This window comes from Neoarius graeffei, chromosome 3 (genome assembly GCF_027579695.1).
Source record: "Neoarius graeffei isolate fNeoGra1 chromosome 3, fNeoGra1.pri, whole genome shotgun sequence".
Classification (NCBI taxonomy): domain Eukaryota; kingdom Metazoa; phylum Chordata; class Actinopteri; order Siluriformes; family Ariidae; genus Neoarius; species Neoarius graeffei.
In genome coordinates, this window is record NC_083571.1 from 99,956,431 (window position 1) to 99,983,043 (window position 26,613).

Sequence of the window (26,613 nt, forward strand, 5' to 3'; positions counted from 1 at the left end):
GTAATAGATTTCTATTTTATGACTTCTATAGGGGGCGGCACGGTGGTGTAGTGGTTAGCGCTGTCGCCTCACAGCAAGAAGGTCCGGGTTTGAGCCCCGTGGCCGGCGAGGGCCTTTCTGTGTGGAGTTTGCATGTTCTCCCCGTGTCCGCGTGGGTTTCCCCCGGGTGCTCCGGTTTCCCCCACAGTCCAAAGACATGCAGGTTAGGTTAACTGGTGACTCTAAGGTGGGGTTTACATTAGACCGTATCAGCGGATCATCGGATTAACGTTTTTAAAACGATTAACATGCACACAGCAACACCAATACACGATTCGCCTGCACACAGCAACGCCAATACACGGATACGCTCGGCTCCGCAGGCATCCTGCGCTCCAAATCACTCCGCCCTGAACAGCAAGTGCCCTCTGGAGGGTGCGCACTCCGGCCTTGCGCAGCTCACAGAGCGCGCGAGTGAAGCGCACGAGCCACGATTCGGGACTGAGCCGCTGTGTGTGTGATCCCAGCGCATATCACTTACCACTTGCAAGTGTAAGGATGGCAAGCCTAAAGACAATCATAACTACACAATGGGCAGTATTTGCATCAGTATTTGCAGTATTTTCATACTTTTATACTCTTTAATGAAAGGTGATACAAGGCAGAAGTCCGCGCCGTTTTTCAGCAGTCGTGTCACATGACCAACGCCAGCGAATCAGGAAGGTGGATGTCACAGTTATGTTGTCCAATGATGACGCCAGCTAGAGCTCAGCACAGCGTATCCGCGTATCTCACTGTTTACACAGCACCGGAGCTGACACGATCTAGATTGAATACGTGGACCCTGGCGGATTCCCGTTTCCCGGCGTTTCCAGGCGGTTTAATGTAAACGGACAGTGCATCCGCGAAGAAAACGAGACAGATACGGTCTAATGTAAACTTGGCCTAAATTGACCGTAGGTGTGAATGTGAGTGTGAATGGTTGTCTGTGTCTCTGTGTCAGCCCTGTGATGACCTGGCGACTTGTCCAGGATGTACCCCGCCTTTCGCCCGTAGTCAGCTGGGATAGGCTCCAGCTTGCCTGCGACCCTGTAGAAGGATAAAGCGGCTAGAGATAATGAGATGAGATGAGATGACTTCTATATTACTGAGTCAGTACAAAAACATTTTAGGGTTCAAACGTTCGTTTCCCAGCACAAAATTAAATCTCATTTCTCATCTCATTATCTGTAGCCGCTTTATCCTTCTACAGGGTCGCAGGCAAGCTGGAGCCTATCCCAGCTGACTACGGGCGAAAGGCGGGGTACACCCTGGACAAGTCGCCAGGTCATCACAGGGCTGACACATAGACACAGACAACCATTCACACTCACATTCACACCTACGGTCAATTTAGAGTCACCAGTTAACCTAACCTGCATGTCTTTGGACTGTGGGGGAAACCGGAGCACCCGGAGGAAACCCACACGGACACGGGGAGAACATGCAAACTCCACACAGAAAGGCCCTCGCCAGCCCCGGGGCTCGAACCCAGGACCTTCTTGCTGTGAGGCGACAGCGCTAACCACTACACCACCGTGCCGCCCCACAAAATTAAATGTTACAGAAAAAAAGTTTGTATCTGAGCAGCATGTTACATAAGAGAGCACTTTTCAGATTAAAAAAGAACACATAATGAAGGCTGCTGGGTTTTGGTGCAAAACGAAGAAGCGAGTGTGACAGTCGAAGTGTCCAGAAGAACTGTGGCTGGTTCTGTAAGATGCTCAGTAAAACCTACAGATCATTTCCTTATAAAACTGCACTCATTCTACCTGAGACTACTATTTTTTTTTAAAGCAAAGGGTCGTCTCATTCCAAATATTGACTGTTTCATTTATTATGGCTTACTGCTTACTGTTTATAATATTTTTTTAATGTTGAAACATTTCATTTCATTATTTTTTGAGCCATTTTTGGTCGACAGCATTTCTTTACGTGTCTAAGACTTTTGCACAGCGCTGTAGGGTAGAGCAGTGTTGTAGTCGACTCACTAAACCTTGAGTCTGAGTCCAGTCTCGAGTCCCCAGTGTTCAAGTCCGAGTCAAATCCAAGTCATGAAAAAAATTTCGAGCTGCGTCCACTATTGATCCGAGTCGAGTCTGAGAACAAGACTCCAACCGCACCATTTGACGGTGGCTGTTTCAGCACCATTAACATTAGTTTGTTCCTGAACATGACGTATGAACAGGTTTTCTCTTTGTCAGGGAGTGTGAAGTATTCTGTCAGAGATGGTTGGGAGACGGATGTAAGTGCAGAAGGTGTGTTTATTAATACAGATGAAGACAGGTAAACAATCCAGAACGGCAGGCAAAATCGTAAAACAGGCAATAGGTCGAGCGAGGCACAAACAGGCTATCGTAGACTCAGCAGGATCAAAGATGAGAAACAGGAAATCAGGGATCAGGAAACCAAACAAGGAAATAACGCTTGGTAATGTATCAGCAACGCAACTCAATACTTCACTAAGTAAGTGTGTTTTCACAGTTTTTAGATTGGCACGCTGATTGTGCCTTAATCCTGTGCAGGTGCAAGTTGTTTACAGCGCACGCGCGAGAATCCGCTTGATATGCGTGCTATCTGGAACGTGCCCAAGAGTCTATGTGATGCACATGCCAAGGGGTGCAGGTGTGACACACTTGCATGAAATTAGTATAAAAATTAATGTCGATATAAATATCTTATGCCAAATTATTATGGCATATTACAAAAAATAAAGAAAAAAATCCGAGTCCTCGTCTCCAATTTACGAGTCCGAATGCAGTTAATGCATGAGTCCAGGTCCATGTCCGAGTCATCAGTGCTGAAGTCCAAGTCGAGTCACGAGTCCTTAAAATTAGGGCACGAGTTGGGCTCGAGTACTACAAGCCTGCTATAAATATAAATAAATAAATATATATGTGGGCGGCACGGTGGTGTAGTGGTTAGCGCTGTCGCCTCACAGCAAGAAGGTCCTGGGTTCGAGCCCCGGGGCAGGCGAGGGCCTTTCTGTGTGGAGTTTGCATGTTCTCCCCGTGTCCGCGTGGGTTTCCTCCGGGTGCTCCGGTTTCCCCCACAGTCCAAAGACATGCAGGTTAGGTTAACTGGTGACTCTAAATTGACCGTAGGTGTGAATGTGAGTGTGAATGGTTGTCTGTGTCTATGTGTCAGCCCTGTGATGACCTGGCGACTTGTCCAGGGTGTACCCCGCCTTTCTCCCGTAGTCAGCTGGGATAGGCTCCAGCTTGCCTGCGACCCTGTAGAAGGATAAAGCGGCTAGAGATAATGAGATGAGATGAAATATATATGTGGTATGCAAAGTTTGGGCACCCCTGGTCAAAATTGCTGTGACTGTGAACAGTTAAGCAAGTTGAAGATGAAATGATCTCCAAAAGGCATAAAGTTAAAGATCACTCATTCCCTTTATATTTTAAGCAAAACCAATTTTTTATTTTCATCTTTTACATTTTCAAAATGACAAAAAAGGAAAAGGGCCCGAAGCAAAAGTTTGGGCACCCTGCATGGTTAGTACCTAGTAACACCTCCTTTGACAAGTATCACAACTTGTAAACACTTTTTGTAGCCAGCTAATAATCTTTCAGTTCTTACCTGGGGGATTTCCACACATTTGTCCTTGCAAAAGCCTTCCAGTTCTACAAGTTTCTTGGGCTGTCTTGCATACACTGCTCTTTTGAGATCTATCCACAGATTTTGAATGATGTTTAGGTCAGGGGACTGTGAGGGCCAGGGCAAAACCTTCAGCTTGTGCCTCTTGAGGTATTCCATTGTAGATTTTGAGGTGCGTTTTGGATCATTGTCTTATTGTAGGACCCATCCTCTTTTTAACTTCAACTTTTTTACAGATGGTGTGATGTTTGCTTCCAGAATTTGCTGGTATTTATTTGAATCCATGCTTCCCTCGACCAATGAAATGTGCCCTGTGCCACTGGCTGCAACACAACCCCAAAGCATGATCGATCCACACCCATGCTTCAGAGTTGGAGAGGTGTTCTTTTCCTGGAATTTGGCACCCTTTTTTCTCCAAACATACCTTTTGCACATTGTGGCCAAAAAGTTCTACTTTGATTTCATCAGTCAACAGGACTTGCTTCCAAAATGCATCAGGCTTATTTAGATGTTCATTTGCAAACTTCAGACGCTGAATTTTGTGGCTAGGATGCAGGAAAGGTTTTCTTCTGATGACTCTTCCATGAAGGTCATATTTGTTCAGGTGTCGCTGCATAGTAGAACAGTGCACCACCACTCCAGGGTTTGCTAAATCTTTTTGAAGGTCTTTTGCAGTCAAACAGGGGTTTTTATTTGCGTTTCTAGCAATCCAACGAGCAGTTCTTTCAGAAAGTTTTCTTCATCTTCCAGACCTCACCTTGATCTCCACTGTTTCTGTTAACTGCCATTTCTTAATAACATTACAGTCTGAGGAAACAGCTACCTGAAAACACTTTGCTACGTTCTTGTAGCCTTCTCCTGCTTTGTGAGCATCAATTATTTTATTATTCAGAATGCGAGGGAGTTGCTTAGAGGAGCCCATGGCTGTTGATTTTAGGGACAAGTTTGAGGAGTCAGAGAATTTATACAGCTTTGAAATCTGCATCATCTGACCTTTCCTAATGAAGAATTTGAACAAGCCACAGCTAAATAAGCTAATTAAGGTTGGGAACCTTGGTAAAAGTTACCTGAGAACTCAAATGTATTGGGGTGCCCAAACTTTCGCATGGTGTTCCGTTTCTTTTTTCACTCTCCAATTGTACAAAACAAAAATAATACCCAAATCTTGCAGAAAACACTGAAAAGAAATGTGTCGTCTTTTACCTTTATGCTTTTTGGTGATCAGTTCATCTTCTGCTCGCTTAACTATTCACAGTAACAGACATTTTCAATATGCTGCAAAATTTTGCATTAACACTGCATCTGAATGCATAAATGATGACTGCTAAAAAAGTAGGAGAAGAAAATCATACCATTTACTTTAGCTCTGTTTTCACGTCAAACCAATTCATACACTCCCTCGAGTCAGTGTACTCAATCAGCCACACATTTATCAAATTGCAGAGCACTGTCACTCGGAACAGATTAACTGGAAATATGCCCCTGGCTGATGCTAAATGCTAGTGCTTGGCAAACCTTTATCTGTACCCAATCCCCCCTACACCCCCACCCACCCACCCCCCAGTTGTCATAGGAACCAGTCAAAAGCGTGCTTTGTGCTCATGTAGAGGAACTCTGAGCCCTCATCATTTGTCCTTACGTAACTGCTTTCCTCCTTTCATCCCTGGCGTTTCACTCATTAGGGAAGGTTGTGAATGACTTGCAGTAATACACTCATTGTTCTGGTAGATTTATTACAGTAAGAAAGGCCTGTATCTTGGCTAAACTGTCACTGTGGCCTTTGTGTAGGAGACCATGTGAAGTTAACTTTGTCTACGAAAGCCAGGCTAACTGTCCAACAGTGAAAAGTTTACTGAGCTTCAGATCCAAGTTATCTCTGTTTTCCCAAGAGCAAGATGAGAAGGCACAGAAAGCATTTCGTAAAACAGAATCAAGGTTCAAGGGGGGCACAGACTTTTGCATCTGATTATTCCTGGAGAAATCATCATGGAAAGATCTGGGTTTAGGATAAAGTTAATTGCTTTGAGTCACTTGTTTTACCCGTGATCTCTCTCTCTCTCTCTCTGTCCACATTAATACACGGTGTCCTAAAAGTCTCCATACAGGTACATCAGGGAAATTAACACTTTTTAGATTAAGAAAAATGTAATTTTATTGACAAAACATCCTCTGCATGATTACCATTTCTTTGCAAACACACACACTGAGGCTACATCCACACGACAACGGCAACGAGATATTTAAAAATATATCGCGTCCAAATGGGCAACGATCAGTAAAATATCAGGTCCATATGGCAACGCAACGCTTGCTGAAAACGATGCAATACACATGCCACACCTCTAGGGGCGCTGTAAGACGGTCCCTTCGGAGACACCAGAACAATAGAAGAAGTAAGGACGCATGCGCATAAACTATTATTTTGTAACCTTTTCCAGGCTGATGAGCATCAACAACGCTTTTTCTGAGGTGCTCAGAAATCTCCTTTGTTTGTGCCATGATACACTTCCACAAGCATGTGTTGTGAAGATCAGACTTTGATAGATCCCTGTTGTTTAAATAAAACAGGGTGCCCACTCACACCTGATTGTCATCCCATTGATTGAAAACGCCTGACTCTAATTTCACCCTCAAATTAATTGCTAATCCTAGAGGTTCACATACTTTTGCCACTCACAGATCTGTAATATTGGATCATTTTCTTCAATAAATAAATGACCAAGTATAATATTTTTGTCTCATTTGTTTAACTGGGTTCTCTTTATCTACTTTTAGGACTTGTGTGAAAATCTGGTGATGTTTTCGGTCATATTTATGCAGAAATATAGAAAATTCTAAAGGGTTCACAAACTTTCAAGCACCACTGTAAGAGTCTAGACCGAGTCTACCGCACTGTACAACAACATCAAATCTAAGAATGTCTTATTTCCGAGGACGTATATTGCACCAGCTAAACTTTATCGAGAAAACAAATCTATCTGAATATCGTGAATTATATGTAGCCTCTCTGAAATTGGCTGTCATGTCTATAGTGTTTATGGTGAAGTTACATTCATGTTAGGCCTATAGCAAAACTTTATAGGCCTAATCAACAAAAAATGTGCGAACAATATAAATAATTTTTATGCTAAATAATTTCATTCCTAATTTTGAAACATTTTGCGACATCAAGTCAAATCTTAAGAAATAAACTATTTTGTAAGTCTAATCTGGATTTATTTGTTGAACACGGATTGTTTTACAGGGTAAAGGACTTGATAAACAGTGGATTAAGTCGATACGTATGTGACCCAGATGGTGGCACATTAATAAATGCCGCAACTAAGGTACACTGAACATTATACAAACCCGAAAGAGAACCCTTCATGGTTTGGGAGTTTTATCGGTCTGACAGGCTTGTTTGGCTGCCGAGTGCTTCGGCACATTGAGAAGCAAAGGCCGAAGAATGCTTCTTTGTTTTACAGGCTTTGGAATATCGCTAGTTTCAGACAATGAACAGTGTCGATTGTTATAATCCTCTATAACCGAAAGCCATTCCGTAGATCATGGAAATATTTCTGAGTCACAGTTTAAGTACGTCTTTTTCCCACCAGAGAAATGTGAGCTACAAACACTTGTTCATTTCGATTCAGTTCGAAGGTTTTCATTGCGGATTAAACTTATCCATTTCTTTCTTCTCTTCTTCTCAACTGGCAGCTTATAAAAGCTCAAATTAGGTGTTCTCTTTGTTGTGGAGACACAGTTAGGCACACAGCAGTTCACTTTAGGCGCGGTTAAAACCGGTTAGACAGAACAATGCAGTGTTTAACAAAGGCGAAAGTAAACAATACGGCGGAGCTGACCCTAGGTATCGCCCATCATGCATTGCAGTAAACAGGCGATGACATAGTTATGGGTTAGGGTCATTAGACAATAATTATTAGATTGTACATAGACTGTTAGATTGCAGTGTGATGCATTTATAACTATGTTAATGAATCGTTAGTTGGTGTCATTAATATCCAGTGAGTCCTGACATGCCTCTGTTTTCAGCTGGAAGCAGGAACTCCTCTGCCCAGTCCCATGGACCTCTTAGGGAAAATTCTCATCAAAAACAAGAAGAATTCCCACAAGAATGAGGGCAGCACAAAGAAGAAGCTCTGTGAGCAGACCTCTAATACCTACAGTGATACATCCAGCGTGTGTGAGCCATCCTCTCCAAGCGCAGGTACATGTCCTCTTTATTCCAGCATGCCTTAACACTTACCTTTGGGAAGAAATCTTTGTCACTGGTCGCATCTTTATCACTAGAAGAGATATATGCTGTAGGTTATATACATTGGGTGGCACAGTGGTGTAGTGTTGCCTCATAGCAAGAAAGTTCTGGGTTCGAGCCCAGAGGCCGACAGAGGCCTTTCTGTGTAGAGTTTGCATGTTGTCTGCAACATGTGGGTTTCCTCCGGGTGCTCCGGTTTCCCCTACAGTACAAAGACATGCGGTTAGGTTAACATGGAGCAGCCATGGCCTGAAGTCGGGCTGAAGTGCCCTTGAGCAAGGCACCTAACCCACAACTGCTCCCTGGGTGCTGTAGCATAGCTGCCCACTGCTCTGTGTGTGTGTGCTCATTGCTTGCATGTGTGTGTTCACTGCTTCAGATGGGTTAAAGGGGAACTGAAGTCATTTTTAAACTTGCTTTATTTCTTAATTAACGTGTTATTTGATTACGTTTTCGGTTTTAGTAACCTTATATCATGACTCATATTGGCAACTAATTGCAATTAAATATTATACTTATCGGCCTGTTCAATTTTTAGCCGTGTTGAATTTAGTTCGTTTGGTCCACGGCAGGCGTCGCTTATCCGCGCGATCTTCACGAGACTTGTGCGAGACTTCGAAACGTCAAGTGTCAGCACCGCCATTTTGAAAACTGTTTTCCAAACAAAATATTGCACAAAATCTTGTTTAAATGACGATTACTGCTGACTTTTTTCAAACTTTCCTGATTGCTATCAAGACAAACAAAACTTCTGGCTTGATTACGTCAGCATTCGAAAGAGGGCGCGCGCGTCTTTTGACAACGTTGGCAGATGTTGGCCACTTTGATTTCCGCTGTACATTTTACTTCCATCCTATGACATCTCGCACAGGTCTCAACGAATCTCGTTTACAGCCATTGCTTTGACATATGGACTGATATATTACAGAGCATATTTCAAACACTCGTAACTTGCTGTCAACACTTGTTTGTACTCATAACACAAAATAGCTATCAAAAATGCATTCCGATATTTAATAAAATGAGAAATAGAATTTTGATAATAAAAACAATTGCCTTCAGTTCTCCTTTAATAATATAAAGTCTGCTTAAATCCCTGTTGTTGTTGTTGTTTTTTTTCTTTTGTTCTGAAGTACAACTGTTTTGCAGGTTAGGACAGAAATCTCATTTTTAATAATATATGGGTATCTCATAAAAAGAGAAAGCTATTAAAATAAACGTAACTAACACCCAGTTGATTTGTTCTACACACTCGTTTGCTTATCTATATTTCAGTTTCCGCTGTAGCCTGCATCTGTAATAACTTTTCAGCGAGGATGCTTTTGGCTGCTGTTTGTGCTGCTGATCCTCAGAGTGTGAATGATAGCAGGCGGCCTGGTTGATAATTTCACTGTTAGCTTTCAGCCACAATCACAGAGATCTGCATCAGCAGTGCTGCTGGAACTCATCATCTGCTATCCTGGACTGATATTGCCCTCTACTGGACAAGCAGCTCGAACACATTACCAAAAAACATCCACTCAGATGGATTAAGAGTCTCTCACACTACGTTCAGACTGCAACCTGAAACGACCCATATCCGATTTGTTGTGAAATCCGATTTTTTTGTTAGGCCGTTCACATTACCAATTATATGAGACTTGTATGCGATCTCCAATATGAACGGAAAACGACCCAAAAGTGTCCCGCATGCGCAAATTGACACGTAATAAGCACATCTACGTAATACGTAAACAAAAAAAGCGCACTCTTCATGTTTAATGATTTCTTTTTTTTTGTTTATTTGTTTAATTATCTGGTTAGTGTTAAAGTGTGAGGTCTCATGCGTGTTTTGGTTTCTGAACTGAAATGAAAACGTGTAGCCTGGTAACGAGGGTTGGCTCCTAAATGTCTCTCTAATTTCTATATAAGTGCACTACATGTTACTAGGAAGTAATGGATTTTTAAACTCTATATAGTGCACTCGAGCTTCAGTAGGCAGTCATTTGGGATACGGCCGCTGTATTACCAAACTCTTAATTCAGGCTTAATAATTTGCACATATTTATTTCGTCATATTAATAAACTTTTTCTACATTTTTATAAATATTTATTTAGATTGTTTATAGCCAGCTGAATTCTGCAACTTCTCTCAGCGCTGGCTCAAGGTGCATAAACACCAGTGCAGTTTGCGATGGAGATGAGGCGAGACCTGGCGATGTGGTTTTTGTGGCGGCGGCGGAACTCACACAATAATCTGATTAGCAGCAGACTAATGAGACCGAAGGTGTCAAATTACTGGAAATTTCCAGAACAATCTTATAATCTTGTAATACAGGATGGTTTAAGTTATAAATCAGTTATAGAAACTGTTTTATTTAATCAGGCTAACAGATCAACATCCAGGTCCCTACCAAATCCACCATTAGCTTGATCAATTCTATTAAAGTCTGTTTAAATTCTGAAAACTGTACAGATGTTGTTGTTTTCCACCAAAGAGGCGGGATTAGCCAACGCAGAATAGTGACGTTTGTCTCTTGTTGATGACGTGTAGGTCGCATGAATGCGACCTGTCCGGTCAGACTGCAGTCGCATGTGAAAATATCGGATATGCATCGGATTTAGGACCACATATCCAAGCGGCCTGGGTCGCATGTGAAAAAAATCGGATCTGTGTCGTTCAGATTGTCAATAACAAATCGGATACAGGTCGCATATGGGCAAAAAAATCAGATATGGGTCGTTTCAGGGTGCAGTCTGAACGTAGTCTCAGTGACTCCAGTATGCACTAAGTCAGATCTCCAGTGACTTTAGTTTGAAGATGGTCAGTCTGTACCGTAGCTTAACTCAAAATATTAAATGAAAATAGAAAGGTAAGACATGCTCTTAGAAATGCACAAGCAATATTTGTGAGGCTCAGTGCCAAATGACTCTCTCTTTGCAAATTCATTTTTGCTCCTCTAGAATTTTCATCCCTGTTTTATTGTGTTTCTCTCTTTGTATTTTTTCGCTTTATGTTTTGCTTCCCTCCCATGCATTCGTTCCTGTTTTGCTGTCACATTGTGGGCTTTTTATTTCGTTTTTCTTATTTATTACCTTACCCATGACAGTAAGCGGGGCAAGGTATTGTAATCAGTGCGGTTTGTTTGTTTGTCTGTCTGTCTGTCTGTTTGTCTGTCTGTTTGTCTGTCTGTCTGTTAACAATCTAGCATCTAGACGGTTGCACCGATTGACTTCAAATTTTCAGGGTAGGTGGACAATGGTCCGTAGATTGCCTGATTAAATTTTGGGGGTAATCGGGTCAAGGTCACTGGAAAGGTCAACCTTTCGGTCAAAATAACATATTTTCCATTCTAACTCAAAACCGGTTGCTGATAGACAAATGTTTGCTATTATGAGTATATAGGAACTCCAATATGGCCTTTCATTTGGCACCATGATCTTTGACCTTGAGTGACCTTGAAAGGTCAAACTCAAGGTAATGGGTTTTCAAAGGGCTATAACTTCAAAATGGTTCATGATAGCCAGATGTTTACCATTATCAACACAGAAGAAGTCCCGTATGGGCTTTCAGTTGCCTCCATGACCTTTGACCTTGAATGACTTTGAAAGATCAAACTCAAGGTCATGGGTTTTCAAAGGGCTATAACTTTAAAATGGTTCATGATAGCCAGATGTTTACCATTATCAACATAGAAGTCGTCCCGTATGGGCTTTCAGTTGCCTCCATGACCTTTGACCTTGAATGACTTTGAAATGTCAAACTCAAAGTCATGAACTTTCATAGGACTATAACCTGACAGCTGATGATTGAGAAATATTACCATTATCAACATATAGATATAAAATAAGTGCTGCCGGGAGAGGCTTGTTTTGCCTGGCAACACTTGTTTGTTTGTTTGTTTGTTTGTTTGTTTGTTTGTTTGTTTTTTCCTTCCTTTTTCAGTCTCTCTTTAAGGAGTGGAATTAAAACCCTGATATACTATACAAAGTCTTTCTTGTCCTCCGAAGAGAAGTAGACTGAACAAATTGCAGTTAAAATAAAAAAACATAATGCCCATGTGCAGGTGATTGAAGAAGTTGTCAACAAAGAATGAGGACACAGATGGAAATATTTTGTGAACAGACCTTTCAGACATTATATTAAAGCCTCCAGCTTTCACTTCGGCTTACTTCGTTTAATTTTTTCCTCATTTCACGATTAATTTTATATAACAAGGTGATTATAATATTAAAAACAAACAGAATAAAGTTTTCAAATTCTGTATTGAAGACGCATTGTCAGTATCCGAAGGGAAAAGTTTTTTTTTTTTTCCCTTTGCATTGGGAATGATTGAACCTGGACTTCTTCACAGGCTCCACAAACCATGACATGCCGGACTCGAGTCAGCCAAGTTCAGAGACGGGCAGTGAAACCAGGCTACAGGGGAGAAAATATATGGGTGAGAAAACATTGAGATTCCAAAAGGTCCAACACACATGAAAAAAGCTTGTTTCTTTATTTTACACTAAGAAGACACTCTATAAGTGTGCAGTCTGAAGCATCACATCTTTTGAGTTCAGAACAGAACTCAGCAGAGCGCCATATTTCAGAGAATATGGTAATATATCGACCTGATGTTTGATGGCTTTTGTGACCGTACGATGTCTGTACCACCACAGGGAACCCGATCGTAACTGCAAGGCAACGTATCTCATAAACACTTCACCACCGGACAACAAAATGTGTATCTTTATTTACATAAGATAGATGGGTTTTTATTCAGTGGTTATTATTTTTTTTTTTTAAATAAAGTGGAATTATTTACTCACACAATTTTTGGAAAATATTGATTTAAAAAATGTTGTTTGGTTGGGTTATTTTTTCATAGCAGGCAACGTATCTTTGCACTGTATGCTTTTTTACCTGAACGGTTTCTTACTCTGCACATTCGTGTAAACATAATTATTGTATAGTTCAATAGCAATTCTGAGCATTTTTCCTTAGTTTTAGATAATCTAAAATTAGCGCGGATTGATATTGATTAATTCTTATATCCGATAATATTTGATTATAACTATATAGTAATGACGCAAAGTGAAAGCGCTGGTTCACTGCTGTCCACCAGGCACCCAGCAGAGTCCCACCATAATAAAAGTTGTGGTGTTGTTTCTGGTGCATGGGATACGGAGTCAAAGACAGGAATAAATATGTATTTGTAACTGCGAGATGTATCTCATTACTGGTATGACTGTCACAAGACAATACAGCAATTTATTGACGAGAAATACATGACACTATACAATCCAGTGGTTCATATGCTATAATATTATTATTCTGTTCAAGATAAAATAAGGTAAGATAAACTTTATTCATCCCTCGGTGGGAAAATTTACATGTTCCAGCAGTTCACAGATAGAAAGAATCAGGAATAGACAGTAGCAAAAAGGAATAGAGTGCAATAAAATTATAAAATATAATAATAATAAAATAAATTTACAAAGTAAAAACACAGGCCATGTATCTAATGTACACAACAAAATAAGAAAGGAACTTAAATAAGAGTATTACTTCACCTGAAGGAGCAATACTGCACTAATTAAATATTGGCAGCTGAAATAGAAATAGGAATTGAAATATTGCACTAGGTAGTGTAAATAAAAATGGAATGCAATGATGTGGAAGTTTCAAAATTCCACATTTTATTCAAAATAGAACATAGATGACATATCAAATGTTTAAACTGAGAAAATGTATCATTTAAAGAGAAAAATTAGGTGATTTTAAATTTCATGACAACAACACACCTCAAAAAAGTTGGGACAAGGCCATGTTTACCACTGTGAGACATCCCCTTTTCTCTTTACAACAGTCTGTAAACGTCTGGGGACTGAGGAGACAAGTTGCTCAAGTTTAGGGATAGGAATGTTAACCCATTCTTGTCTAATGTAGGATTCTAGTTGCTCAACTGTCTTAGGTCCTTTTTGTCGTATCTTCCATTTTATGATGCGCCAAATGTTTTCTATGGGTGAAAGATCTGGGCTGCAGGCTGGCCAGTTCAGTACCCGGACCCTTCTTCTACGCAGCCATGATGCTGTAATTGATGCAGTATGTGGTTTGGCATTGTCACGTTGGAAAATGCAAGGTCTTCCCTGAAAGAGATGTTGTCTGGATGGGAGCATATGTTGCTCTAGAGCCTGGATATACCTTTCAGCATTGATGGTGTCTTTCCAGATGTGTAATCTGCCCATGCCACACGCACTAATGCAACCCCATACCATCAGAGATGCAGGCTTCTGAACTGAGCGCTGATAACAACTTGGGTCGTCCTTCTCCTCTTTAGTCCGAATGACACTGCGTCCCTGATTTCCATAAAGAACTTCAAATTTTAATTCGTCTGACCACAGAACAGTTTTCCACTTTGCCACAGTCCATTTTAAATGAGCCTTGGCCCAGAGAAGACGTCTGCGCTTCTGGATCATGTTTAGATACGGCTTCTTGTTTGAACTATAGAGTTTTAGCTGGCAACGGCAGATGGCACGGTGAATTGTGTTCACAAATAATGTTCTCTGGAAATATTCCTGAGCCCATTTTGTGATTTCCAATACAGAAGCTGTTAGGGTTTTGCTGGGATTCAAACCTGGTTCGTTGGTGTGATGATCCAGCAAACCCCCACTAGGCCACCAGGGGAATGACTCAAATGCAGAGGCGTGAGGCGGAAGTAGAAAAAGTAACAAAAGGTTTATTTATACTATGTACACTATATACAATCCAGGGTAAAACAAAAAAAACAAAAACAAAGAGTATAATTCAAAAAGAAAAAGGCAAAAATGCAAAAGCTCAGAAGATCCACAAAACACAGTACAAAGGAAACTGGAGATAAACATAACAGCACAAAGACTCCGTGACAAGAGGACTGAACTCAGGGGTATAAATACACAAACTAATTAAGGACACAGGTGAAGATAATTAGGACTAACAGGCAATTAACAAAAAAAAACACAAAACACAGGAACAGTGGCGGCCTCTAGAGGCCAAAATAAATATGACACGAAAAGGAAATAACAGCGGCCTCTAGAGGCCAAAACAGTCCAAGTCCTAACAGGACCCCCCCCTCTAGGAGCGTCTCCTGACGTTCCCAGGGCGATCCGGATGGGCCGAATGGAAGTCCCGACACAGTTCTTTATCCAGGACATCCCGAGCAGGAATCCAGCAGCGCTCCTCAGGACCATAGCCCTCCCAGTCCACCAGATATTGCAACCCGCCGCGGACCCGGCGGGAGTCAAGCAGGCGATGCACAGTGAACACAGTCTGCCCCTGGAAGATGCGGGGGGGTGGGGGGTTCCTAGGGGCAGGGGCATACGTAGACGTCAGTACAGGCTGCAACAGGGAAACATGGAAAGTGGGGTTGATCCTCAGAGTCCGGGGCAACTGGAGCCGGTAGGAGACAGGGTTCACCCTGCGCACCACCTTGAAGGGGCCAATGTAGCGAGGAGCAAGCTTGCGGTTCTCCACCCGCAGCGGAAGGTCCTTAGTGGACAGCCAAACCCCGCTGCCCAGGGCGGAAAGTGTGTGCAGGTCTTCTATGGCGGTTGGCCTGAGTCTGGTTGGTTCTGGAGGTCTGTATGAGGGTCTTCCTGACCTTGCTCCAGGTCTTGCGACACCGTCTCACATATTGGTTGACCGAGGGCACCCCCACGTCCTCCTCCTAGTCCGGGAACAGAGGTGGCTGGAACCCGAATTGGCACTGGAATGGCGACAGCTTGGTGGCCGATGACTGCAGGGTGTTGTGGGCGTACTCTGCCCATGGCAGCCAGGTGCTCCACGATGTCGGGTTATCCATAGCCAGGCCTCGCAGGGTGGTTTCCAGGTCCTGGTTGAGCCTCTCCGTCTGACCATTGGACTGTGGGTGAAACCCAGAGGAGAGGCTGGCAGTGGCTCCAATGACCTTGCAGAACCCGTGCCACACTCGGGAGGAGAACTGGGGCCCTCGGTCTGAGACGATGTCCTGTGGAAGACCAAAGACTCGGAAGACATGATTAAATATAAGTTTCGCTGTTTCAAGAGCAGAGGGGAGTTTGCACAGAGGTATGAAGCGGCAGGCCTTGGAGAATCTGTCAACAATGACCAAAATGACCATGTTACCTTGTGACTCAGGGAGACCCGTGATGAAGTCGACTGCCACGTGGGACCAGGGACGCCGGGGAATGGTCAGAGGATGCAGGAGACCCTGGGGACGCTGTCGTGGGTTCTTAGTTCTGGTGCAAACCTCACAGGACAGGACAAATGACCTTACTTCCTGCTCCATGTTAGGCCACCAGAAGCGTCTTTTCAGGAAGTCCAGGGTCCTCCGAGCTCCCGGGTGGGCGGTGAGAGGGGAAGAGTGACCCCACTGGAGAACCTTGGCCCGGGCTTGATGTGGGACGTACAAGAGGCCCGGTGGCCCCGTCCCAGGACCGGGGTCCTGGCGTTGGGCTCGTCGAACAGCCTCCTCAATACCCCAGTGGACAGGGGCCACAATCCGGGACACCGGGATAATAGGCCCGACTTCATTCTCCCTGTTAGTGGCAGAGAACAGCCTGGACAGTGCGTCAGGTTTGGTGTTCTTGGAGCCGGGACGGTACGAGAGGGTGAAGTCAAACTGACTGAAAAACAGGGCCCACCTAGCCTGTCGAGGGTTCAGTCTCTTGGCTTGCTGGAGGTACTCCAGGTTCTTGTGGTCAGTCCAAACCAGGACTGGATGTTGCGCTCCCTCCAGCCAGTGCCTCCACTCCTCAAGGGCCAGTTTGACCGCTAGCAGTTCTCGATCCCCCACATCGTACCGGGACTCCGCAGGACTCAGGCGGTGGGAGAAGTAAGCGCAGGGGTGCAGCTTTCCTTCCGAACGTTGAGAGAGTACCGCGCCGACACCACTGTCCGAGGCGTCCACCTCCACGATGAATGGTTGGGAGGTATCCGGGAGGACCAGAATGGGTGCCGTGCAGAAGCGGGCCTTGAGGTCTTTGAATGCCTTTTCTGCCTGAGGAGACCAGCCATAAGATCCACCTGTCCCTTTGGTGAGGTCTGACATGGGTGCTGCCACAGAACTGAAGTTCCTGATGAACTTGCGGTAGAAGTTAGCGAATCCTAAGAACCGCTGAACCTCCTTAACGGACTTGGGAGTAGGCCAGTCCCGGACGGCCAGGGTCTTGGCAGGGTCCATTTGGAGTTGGCCTGTCCGTACAATAAATCCCAGAAAGGAGACCTCGGGAACATGAAATTCGCATTTCTGGGCCTTGGCGAACAGATTGTTCTGTAGCAGCCTCTGGAGAACCTGGCGGACATGGTGGCGGTGCTCCTGCACGGTCTTGGAAAAGATAAGGATGTCATCGAGGTAGACAAAGACGTACAGGTTAATCATGTCCCTTAAGACGTCGTTGATTAGGGCCTGAAAAACAGCTGGTGCATTGGTGAGTCCGAAGGGCATCACCTGGTATTCGTAGTGCCCAGACGGGGTGTTAAAGGCAGTCTTCCACTCGTCTCCCTGTCGGATACGGATGAGGTGGTATGCGTTCCGTAGGTCCAACTTGGTGAAGATGGTGGCGCCTTGGAGCAGGTCGAAAGCAGTGGACATCAGCGGAAGGGGATATCGGTTGCGCACAGTGATCTTGTTCAGGCCCCTGTAGTCAATACATGGTCGAAGCCCCCCATCCTTCTTGCCGACAAAGAAGAAGCCGGCACCAGCAGGTGAGGTGGAGGGTCGAATGAACCCAGAGACCAGGGCGTCTTTGAGGTATTCCTCCATAGCCTTGCGTTCTGGCTGAGAGAGGGAAAACAGTCTGCCACGAGGAGGGGTAGTCCCAGGGAGCAAGTCGATGGCACAGTCGTAGGCCCGGTGCGGAGGAAGAACGGCGGCCCTGCTCTTGCTGAATACCTCCTTGAGATCCCAGTACTCTGTGGGAACTTGAGATAACTCGGTGAGATCAGGGGGCTCGGCAGGAGACACAGGAGAGCTAGAGAGAAGACAAGAGGCATGGCATGCAGGGCCCCATTCCACAACCTGGCTTGTTACCCAGTCTATGCGAGGGTTGTGGCGAGTAAGCCAAGGAAGGCCTAGAATAACTGGGAACTCAGGTGAAGGAATCAGGTGCAGGGATATTTCTTCCTTGTGACCTTGAGACTGGAGGAAGACTGGAGAAGTAACTTGGGTGACTCTTCCATCACCTAACGCTTGGCCATCAAGGGCAGACACAGACAGTGGGACTTCAAGAGGTGCAGTAGGTATATTGATGCTTTGGGCGAAGTGAATATCCATAAAGTTCCCAGCCGCCCCTGAGTCTATCAAAGCTTGACAAGAGTGGACAGACTCACCCCAGGAGATGGAGACCGGGATGTAGATTCCTTGGCCAGGGAGTCCGGGAGAGAGGGTAGGCCCCGTCACAACCCTCCCTCGGCTGGACAGGGCGGTCCTTTTCCCAAGAGTTCGGGACATGATGCTCGGAAGTGACCAGGCTTGCCACAGTAGATGCAGCACTTGTCCCTCCTTCTGCGCTCCCTCTCAGATGCGGAGAGGCGAGTACGACCCACTTGCATGGGTTCTGGACAGTCACTGAAGGAGGTAGACGGTCTCCAGGTAGAGGTAGGGAGGCTGGGGGGCCTCAAGGCTTGGTGGCGTTCTCTCATCCTGTTGTCCAGACGAATAGCATGTGAGATGAGGGTTTCGAGGTCACTTGGGCATCCAATAGAGGCCAGACCGTCCTTGATGGGGTCAGACAGACCATGGTGGAAGGCTGACACCAGGGCAGTCTCGTTCCATCCACTTACTGCTGCGAGTGTTCGGAACGAGATGGCGTAATCTGCGACGCTTCCTCCTTGCCGGATGGACATGAGCTTTCGGGCTGCGTCGGTACTGATGTCTGCCTGATCGAAGACCCGAAGCATCTCTTCAGAAAACAGCTGGAAATCAAAGCACTCAGGTCCCTGTCTTTGCCAGATAGCAGTAGCCCAGGCTCGCGCCTTACCAGCTAATAAGGTGATCCCAAAGGCAATCTTGCGGCGATCCGTAGTGTAGGTGGTAGGCTGAAGCTCAAAGGTGAGTTGACACTGGGTAAGGAACTCTCGGCACTCACTGTGCTTGCCGTCATACCTCTGTGGTGCAGGAAGGCTGGGTTCGCGAGGTGAAGAAGGCAGCATGGCAGGAGGCACTGGAGCAGGAGTGGGAGCTGGATCAGGAGCAGGAACTGGATCAGGAGATGCAGGCAGAGATGTCAGCTGTGCCAGGGTTTTCCCAATTTGCTGAAGCAGTTCCTCGCGGCGAGCAAGGGCCTCACGTTGGCTGGTGAGCGTACGTCCATGAGCGTCCATGGTCGCTCCGAAGCGTGTCAAAGCTGCCATAATTCCCTGAAGGTTGGCCGGGTAGACAGTTGAAGCAGCCTCTGCTGAGTCGGTCATGACGGAGTCTTTCTGTTAGGGTTTTGCTGGGATTCGAACCTGGTTCGTTGGTGTGATGATCCAGCAAACCCCCACTAGGCCACCAGGGGAATGACTCAAATGCAGAGGCGTGAGGCGGAAGTAGAAAAAGTAACAAAAGGTTTATTTATACTATGTACACTATATACAATCCAGGGTAAAACAAAAAAAACAAAAACAAAGAGTATAATTCAAAAAGAAAAAGGCAAAAATGCAAAAGCTCAGAAGATCCACAAAACACAGTACAAAGGAAACTGGAGATAAACATAACAGCACAAAGACTCCGTGACAAGAGGACTGAACTCAGGGGTATAAATACACAAACTAATTAAGGACACAGGTGAAGATAATTAGGACTAACAGGCAATTAACAAAAAAAAACACAAAACACAGGAACAGTGGCGGCCTCTAGAGGCCAAAATAAATATGACACGAAAAGGAAATAACAGCGGCCTCTAGAGGCCAAAACAGTCCAAGTCCTAACAGAAGCATGCCTGTATGTGATGCAGTGCCGTCTAAGGGCCCGAAGATCACGGGCACCCAGTATGGTTTTCCGGCCTTGACCCTTACGCACAGAGATTCTTCCAGATTCTCTGAATCTTTTGATGATATTATGCACTGTAGATGATGATATGTTCAAACTTTTTGCAATTTTACACTGTCGAATCCTTTCTGATATTGCTCCACTATTTGTCGGCGCAGAATTAGGGGGATTGGTGATCCTCTTCCCATCTTTACTTCCGAGAGCCGCTGCCACTCCAAGATGCTCTTTTTATACCCAGTCATGTTAATGACCTATTGCCAATTGACCTAATGAGTTGCAATTTGGTCCTCCAGCTGTTCCTTTTTTGTACCTTTAACTTTTCCAGCCTCTTATTGCCCCTGTCCCAACTTTTTTGAGATGTGTTGCTGTCATGAAATTTCAAATGAGCCAATATTTGGCATGAAATTTCAAAATGTCTCACTTTCGACATTTGATATGTTGTCTATGTTCTATTGTGAATACAATATCAGTTTTTGAGATTTGTAAATTATTGCATTCCGTTTTTATTTACAATTTGTACTTTGTCCCAACTTTTTTGGAATCGGGTTGTGTATATATATATATATATATATATATATATATATATACATACACACACACCGCATTCCAAATTATTATGCAAATAATTTTTTCTCCAATTCTCTGATTTTCCTAAATGGTCGATTCAAATGACAGGTACTATAATTTTCAAGTCATCAACCGTTAGAGTATAAATCGAATTTTATTGAACAAACCTCCCAATGATAACAGTATTTTTTCAAAAATAAAAAAAACCTCAAAATGCACAGTTCCAAATTATTATGCACAACAGAGTTTCAAAACATTTTATAGGCTGTAAAGAACTGAAAATGGTCATTTGTTGAATTTGCAGCATTAGGAGGTCATATTTACTGAAATCGAAAGCTTTTTCAATCAAAAACATCTTAACAGGCCAAGTTACATGTTAACATAGGACCCCTTCTTTGAGATCACCTTCACAATTCTTGCATCCATTGAACTTGTGAGTTTTTGGAAAGTTTCTGCTTGAATTTCTTTGCAGGATGTCACAATAGCCTCCCAGAGCTGCTGTTTTGATGTGAACCGCCTCCCACCCTCATAGATCTTTTGCTTGAGGATACTCCAAAGGTTCTCAATAGGGTTGAGGTCAGGGAGGATGGGGGCCACACCATGACTTTCTCTCCTTTTATGCCCATAGCAGCCAATGACACAGAGGTATTCTTTGCAGCATGAGATGGTGCATTGTCATGCATGAAGATGATTTTGCTATGGAAGGCACGGTTCTTTTTGTACCATGGGAGAAAGTGGTCAGTCAGAAACTCTATATACTTTGCCGAGGTAATTTTCACACCTTCAGGGACCTTAAAGGGGCCTACCAGCTCTCTCCCCATGATTCCGGCCCAAAACACGACTCCGCCACCTCCTTGCTGATGTTGCAGCCTTGTTGGGACATAGTGGCCATCCACTACTCCATCCATCTGGACCATCCAGGGTTGCACGGCACTCATCAGTAAACAAGACTGTTTGAAAATTAGTCTTCATGTATTTCCAGGCCCACTGCCACCGTTCCTGCTTGCGAGCATTGGTTAGGAGTGGCCGAATAGTAGGTTTATGCACAACTGCAAGCCTCTGGAGGATCCTACACCTTGAGGTTTGCGGGACTCCAGAAGCTTCAAATACCTGTTTGCTGCTTTGTAATGGCATTTTAGCAGCTGCTCTCTTAATCCGATTAATTTGTCTGGCAGAAACCTTCCTCATTATGCCTTTATCTGCACAAACCTGTCTGTGCTCTGAATCAGCCACAAATCTCTTGACAATACGATGATCACGCTTAAGTTCTCGTAAAATATCTAATGCGTTCATACCTTGTCCAAGGCGTTGCACTATTTGATGCTTTTCGGCAGCAGAGAGATCCTTTATCTTTCCCATATTGCTTGAAACCTGTGGCCTGCTTAATAATGTGTAACGTTCTTCTTAAGTAGTTTTCTTTAATTGGGCTGACCTGGCAAATTAATTATCACAGGTGTCTGAGATTGATTTCAGTGATCCAAAGAGCCCTGAGACACACTACCATTCATGAGTTTAACTGAGAAACAAAAAAATTAAATCTTGATGACACTTAAATCCAATTTGCATAATAATTTGGAACGCGGCGTATACAGTATATAATTTTTTAAGGGTGCATACAAATACAATGATTATTTTTATTGAGGACATGAAAAATAGAAGCGGCATCAACTATTATGTGCCGACTGTGTAATATTGCTGTAAATAAACATTTTTAAAATAATTTTTTTAAGGTTCAAAGGCACACATGTTGTAAACTAACAACACATTTATGAAGATTTGAGGTCCTCAAGTAATAACCTGTGATCTTAACTTTTGGGAACTGTAGACTATTCACCAATGGAGTTTTATATTGAAGTGGTGCTGGTCCATTTGCATTAAATCCCATTAACAAGTGCCATTTCATACTGTAGCTTATACAGCTTTATAACAGTTTATAACATTGCTATGAAACACCACTGTAAACCTACTATTGACTTAAACGACAATGAATTATTTCAGAAGCCCATATGTCACCTGAGTAAATGGAAATGGGGAATGGAAATAATACTTATGAATTAACTTTCTTAATTTTAATCAATGTACCAATAATGATCATTTCGATTCCTTCTCTTTTCATGCTGCATAAAACCTTTAATGTGGCCTCACGTTTGGACATCCTTAGGCACATTTATTTAAATAAAACAACAGGGTCGTCCAATCAGTGGTTCCACGCCTCTGCTATCGAAAGGAGCCCTGCTACACATTTCCAATACACAATGAGTAAAAACAACAAAAAAAATAGTTATGATCAATATCAAATTACAATGTCTTCAATATGTACATGTCCAAGATATTCAAATTAGTTACAAATACAAAAAACTACATAAATAAAATACATTAGTGTATAAAATACATAAGCCATCTCGCTCATTAACCATCAAGACAGAAATTTTTTGTCCTTTTATAAAGGCTTATAAATGTATTATGAAGGCTGAATGTTAGTGCCGTGTAAATCAAGCTTGATTAAAGCTAGACGGCCTTTCGATTTCATAAAATCGGTGAAATTTAGTTTCCTCTGAAATTTGGTCATTGTGATACATGTTTATTTCTGTAATATCTTTAAAAACCCAGGTCATTCTGTGGCTGGGAAGTTATTTAATTTGAGGGGAATCCCGAGCAAATAATGTGCATGAAATCGCTCACTTCACACAGTCAGGCAGACAGAGGAAATCCGTGTGCGCATGTGTAGGTTTACCTTCTGCTTCTTTTGGGTTTTACGGCAGCTGGCATCCACAGTGTTGCATTACTGCCATCTACAGGTTTACCTTGACCGTGCACTGACAGTTCCATCATTCTGTCGCTAAACAAACAGCTGATCACACCGAGGTGCTCGCTGACTGCCGATATTTATTAGTTTGGTCCTGCGTTTCCTTTCCTTCGCAACATAACTTTTCTTCTCACTTTCTGTACTCAGTCTTTCACGTTTCATTCACACACTCACGTCCAACATTTTTCTCTCCTGTTTCAAATTTGTATCCCACAATGCCTTGCACGAACAGGGAAAGCCCACCATGTCATGCATGATGTAGTATCGTGTACTGGGTCATGGTGAAGCAGGAAAAAATAGTGGAGAATTTAGGACCATGTGGCCCTAAATTCATTAATTTTTCTATTTAAAAAAATAATAATAATAAAATTGGAAGTCTGTGATTTTAATTCGGTAGCTTTCGGTCCACTACAGTGGTATGCAAAAGTTTGTGAACCCCTGGTCAAAATTGCTGTGACTGTGAACAGTTAAGCAAGTTGAAGATGAAATGATCACCAAAAGGCATAAAGTTAAAGATGACTCATTCCCTTTATATTTTAAGCAAAAACAATTTATTTTCATCTTTTACATTTTCAAAATGACAAAAAAGGAAAAGGGCCTGAAGCAAAAGTTTGGGCACCCTACATGGTTAGTACCTAGTAACACCTCCTTTGGCAAGTATCACAACTTGTAAACACTTTTTGTAGCCAGCTAATAATAATAATTTTGTAGCCAGTTCTTACCTGGGGGATTTTCACACATCCGTCCTTGCAAAAGGCTTCCAGTTCTACAAGTTTCTTGCACTGTCTTGCATGCACTGCTCTTTTGAGATCTATCCACAGATTTTGAATGATGTTTAGGTCAGGGGACTGTGAGGGCCAGGGCAAAACCTTCAGCTTGTGCCTCTTGAGGTATTCCATTGTAGATTTTGAGGTGTGTTTTGGATCATCGTCTTATTGTAGGACCCGTCCTCTTTTTAACTTCAACTTTTTTACAGATGGTGTGATGTTTGTTTCCAGAATTTGCTGGAAACAATTTGAATTTGAATCCATGCTTCCCTCGACCAATGAAATGTGCCCTGTGCCACTGGCTGCAACACAACCCCAACGCATGATTGATCCACACCCATGCTTCAGAGTTGGAGAGGTGTTCTTTTCCTGGAATTTGGCACCCTTTTTTCTCCAAACATACCTTTGCACATTGTGGAAAATCTATTTTTTGGAAAATCTATTTTGATTTCATCAGTCCACAGGACTTGTTTCCAAAATGCATCAGGCTTATTTAGATGTTCATTTGCAAACTTCAGACGCTGAATTTTGTGGCGAGGACGCAGGAACGGTTTTCTTCTGATGACTCTTCCATGAAGGTCATATTTGTTCAGGTGTCGCTGCATAGTAGAACAGTGCACCACCACTCCAGGGTCTGCTAAACCTTTCTGAAGGTCTTTTGCAGTCAAACAGGAGGTTTTATTTGCCTTTCTAGCAATCCAACGAGCAGTTCTTTCAGAAAGTTTTCTTCATCTTCCAGACCTCACCTTGATCTCCACTGTTTCTGTTAACTGCCATTTCTTAATAACATTACAGTCTGAGGAAACGGCTACCTGAAAACACTTTGCTACGTTCTTGTAGCCTTCTCCTGCTTTGTGAGCATCAATTATTTTATTATTCAGAATGCGAGGGAGTTGCTTAGAGGAGCCCATGGCTGTTGATTTTAGGGACAAGTTTGAGGAGTCAGAGAATTTATACAGCTTTGAAATCTGCATCATCTGGCCTTTCCTAACAAAGAATTTGAACAAGCCACAGCTCAATAAGCTAATTCAGGTTGGGAACCTTGGTAAAAGTTCCCTGAGAACTCAAATGTATTGGGGTGCCCAAACTTTCGCATGGTGTTCCTTTTCTTTTTTCACTCTCCAATTGTACAAAACAAAAATAATACCCAAATCTTGCAGAAAACGCTGAAAAGAAATGTCGTCTTTACCTTTATGCCTTTTGGTGATCAGTTCATCTTCTGCTCGCTTAACTATTCACAGTAACAGACATTTGCAGTAAGGGCGCCCAAACTTTTGCATGCCACTGTAAACGAAAGTAATTGAGTGTCGGGGAAAATTATTTTTATGACCTACACTTGAAAAATCTGAAAGCCAGTCTAGCTTTAAATCCAGTTGCTCATTTGAAGTGTGTTTTTAGGGTTTTGTATTTATTAGTTTTACACTGTATGCATGCATTAACTTAATTGTTACAGCATTTGTTTTGAGCTGTTACGGTACATTGCACTCTGACTTTCAAATCACAAATAAATACTGACTTTTTAATTGATATCCTATTTCATCAGGTGAGGTTGATGCAGAAAGCGAGGATGAGGATGATGAAGATGATGACTGTAAAAAGTCCATGGATGAGGTAGACACTGCTATCTGTGTATATAAAGGGCTTATTATAAGATCTTATCATATTAAGATACGATCCTGTGCTCTCACTGTTCTCCTAGCATCTGCCCACACCAGCCATAGATTTGGCAATGCATAAATACTCCGCCCTGCTACTACACACTACTCTATTACAAAGATGCCTTAATTACCCTCTACCGTTAATCCCACATACATGCAAGATCAATTACACAGAATAGCGCATTCACTTTACATGCACTCAGGCGTCTCTCCTAAACATGGACTAACTGGGTTCATTTTTCCAAAAGCAAGCATTTGCTTGCCTTCACTACCATGACTGCTCAGTATTAGGCAATGAGGGAGGTAAGTGTGGGTGCACTGCTTACTATGCATCTTGTTTAGGGGACAGCAGGAAGTGAAGCGTTTGCTACTGAGGAGATGTCCAACTTAGTCAACTACGTCCAGCCAGTCAAGTTCACCTCATTTGAAGCATCTAAAAGTAAGTTAGTTGATTTTAATACGATAATAATTGAATACATCCAGTATTTTACATCATGCGCTATAGTGCAACAGGCACACAACATGCTTCGTGCTGTACTGTAAATGCAATGTGTTATAAGCCGAATCTTACAGACACATCTGTGACATCTTATGTTACAGAGTCAAATAAAAGTTATCACATGTCATCATTTGTGGAGACAAAAGCACTAGAGCAGCTGACGAAGGCTCCGGTGGAATTTGTGGAGTATCCTTTTTGCAGTTGAATTACAGTGAAATTTTTATCCAAAATACTTTTGTGACTGATCATGTCATGTTCACAGTTCCAGCATTCAGGATGGAGTAAAGCATGGAATAAAATGAAACATAATGTTGTGTTACAGGGTAATAAGCAGTGATGAAGTGCTGTAATGCTCCTTGATGCAAAGTAGATGGTTATTAGCCTATCGTTGATTATTTTCCAGTAACAGTACCTCCCAAAGTGTTATATTCCTTTTATAGCACAGTCGTGTTGTGGTTAGTATTGTCACCTCACAGCAAGAAGGTTCTG

General features: G+C 43.1%; 1 protein-coding gene across 1 annotated transcript in view; it reads left to right on the forward strand.

The window, feature by feature from the left end:
- Nucleotides 1-26,613, forward strand: part of LOC132883769 (1-phosphatidylinositol 4,5-bisphosphate phosphodiesterase beta-1) — a 454,963-nt gene that overhangs the window by 336,327 nt on the left and 92,023 nt on the right. The window contains exons 14-18 of the mRNA XM_060917764.1: nucleotides 7,654-7,828; nucleotides 12,211-12,297; nucleotides 25,511-25,578; nucleotides 25,968-26,064; nucleotides 26,226-26,310. Of these exons, the coding sequence (XP_060773747.1) occupies nucleotides 7,654-7,828; nucleotides 12,211-12,297; nucleotides 25,511-25,578; nucleotides 25,968-26,064; nucleotides 26,226-26,310 (512 nt within the window). The remainder of the gene's footprint in view (nucleotides 1-7,653; nucleotides 7,829-12,210; nucleotides 12,298-25,510; nucleotides 25,579-25,967; nucleotides 26,065-26,225; nucleotides 26,311-26,613) is intronic.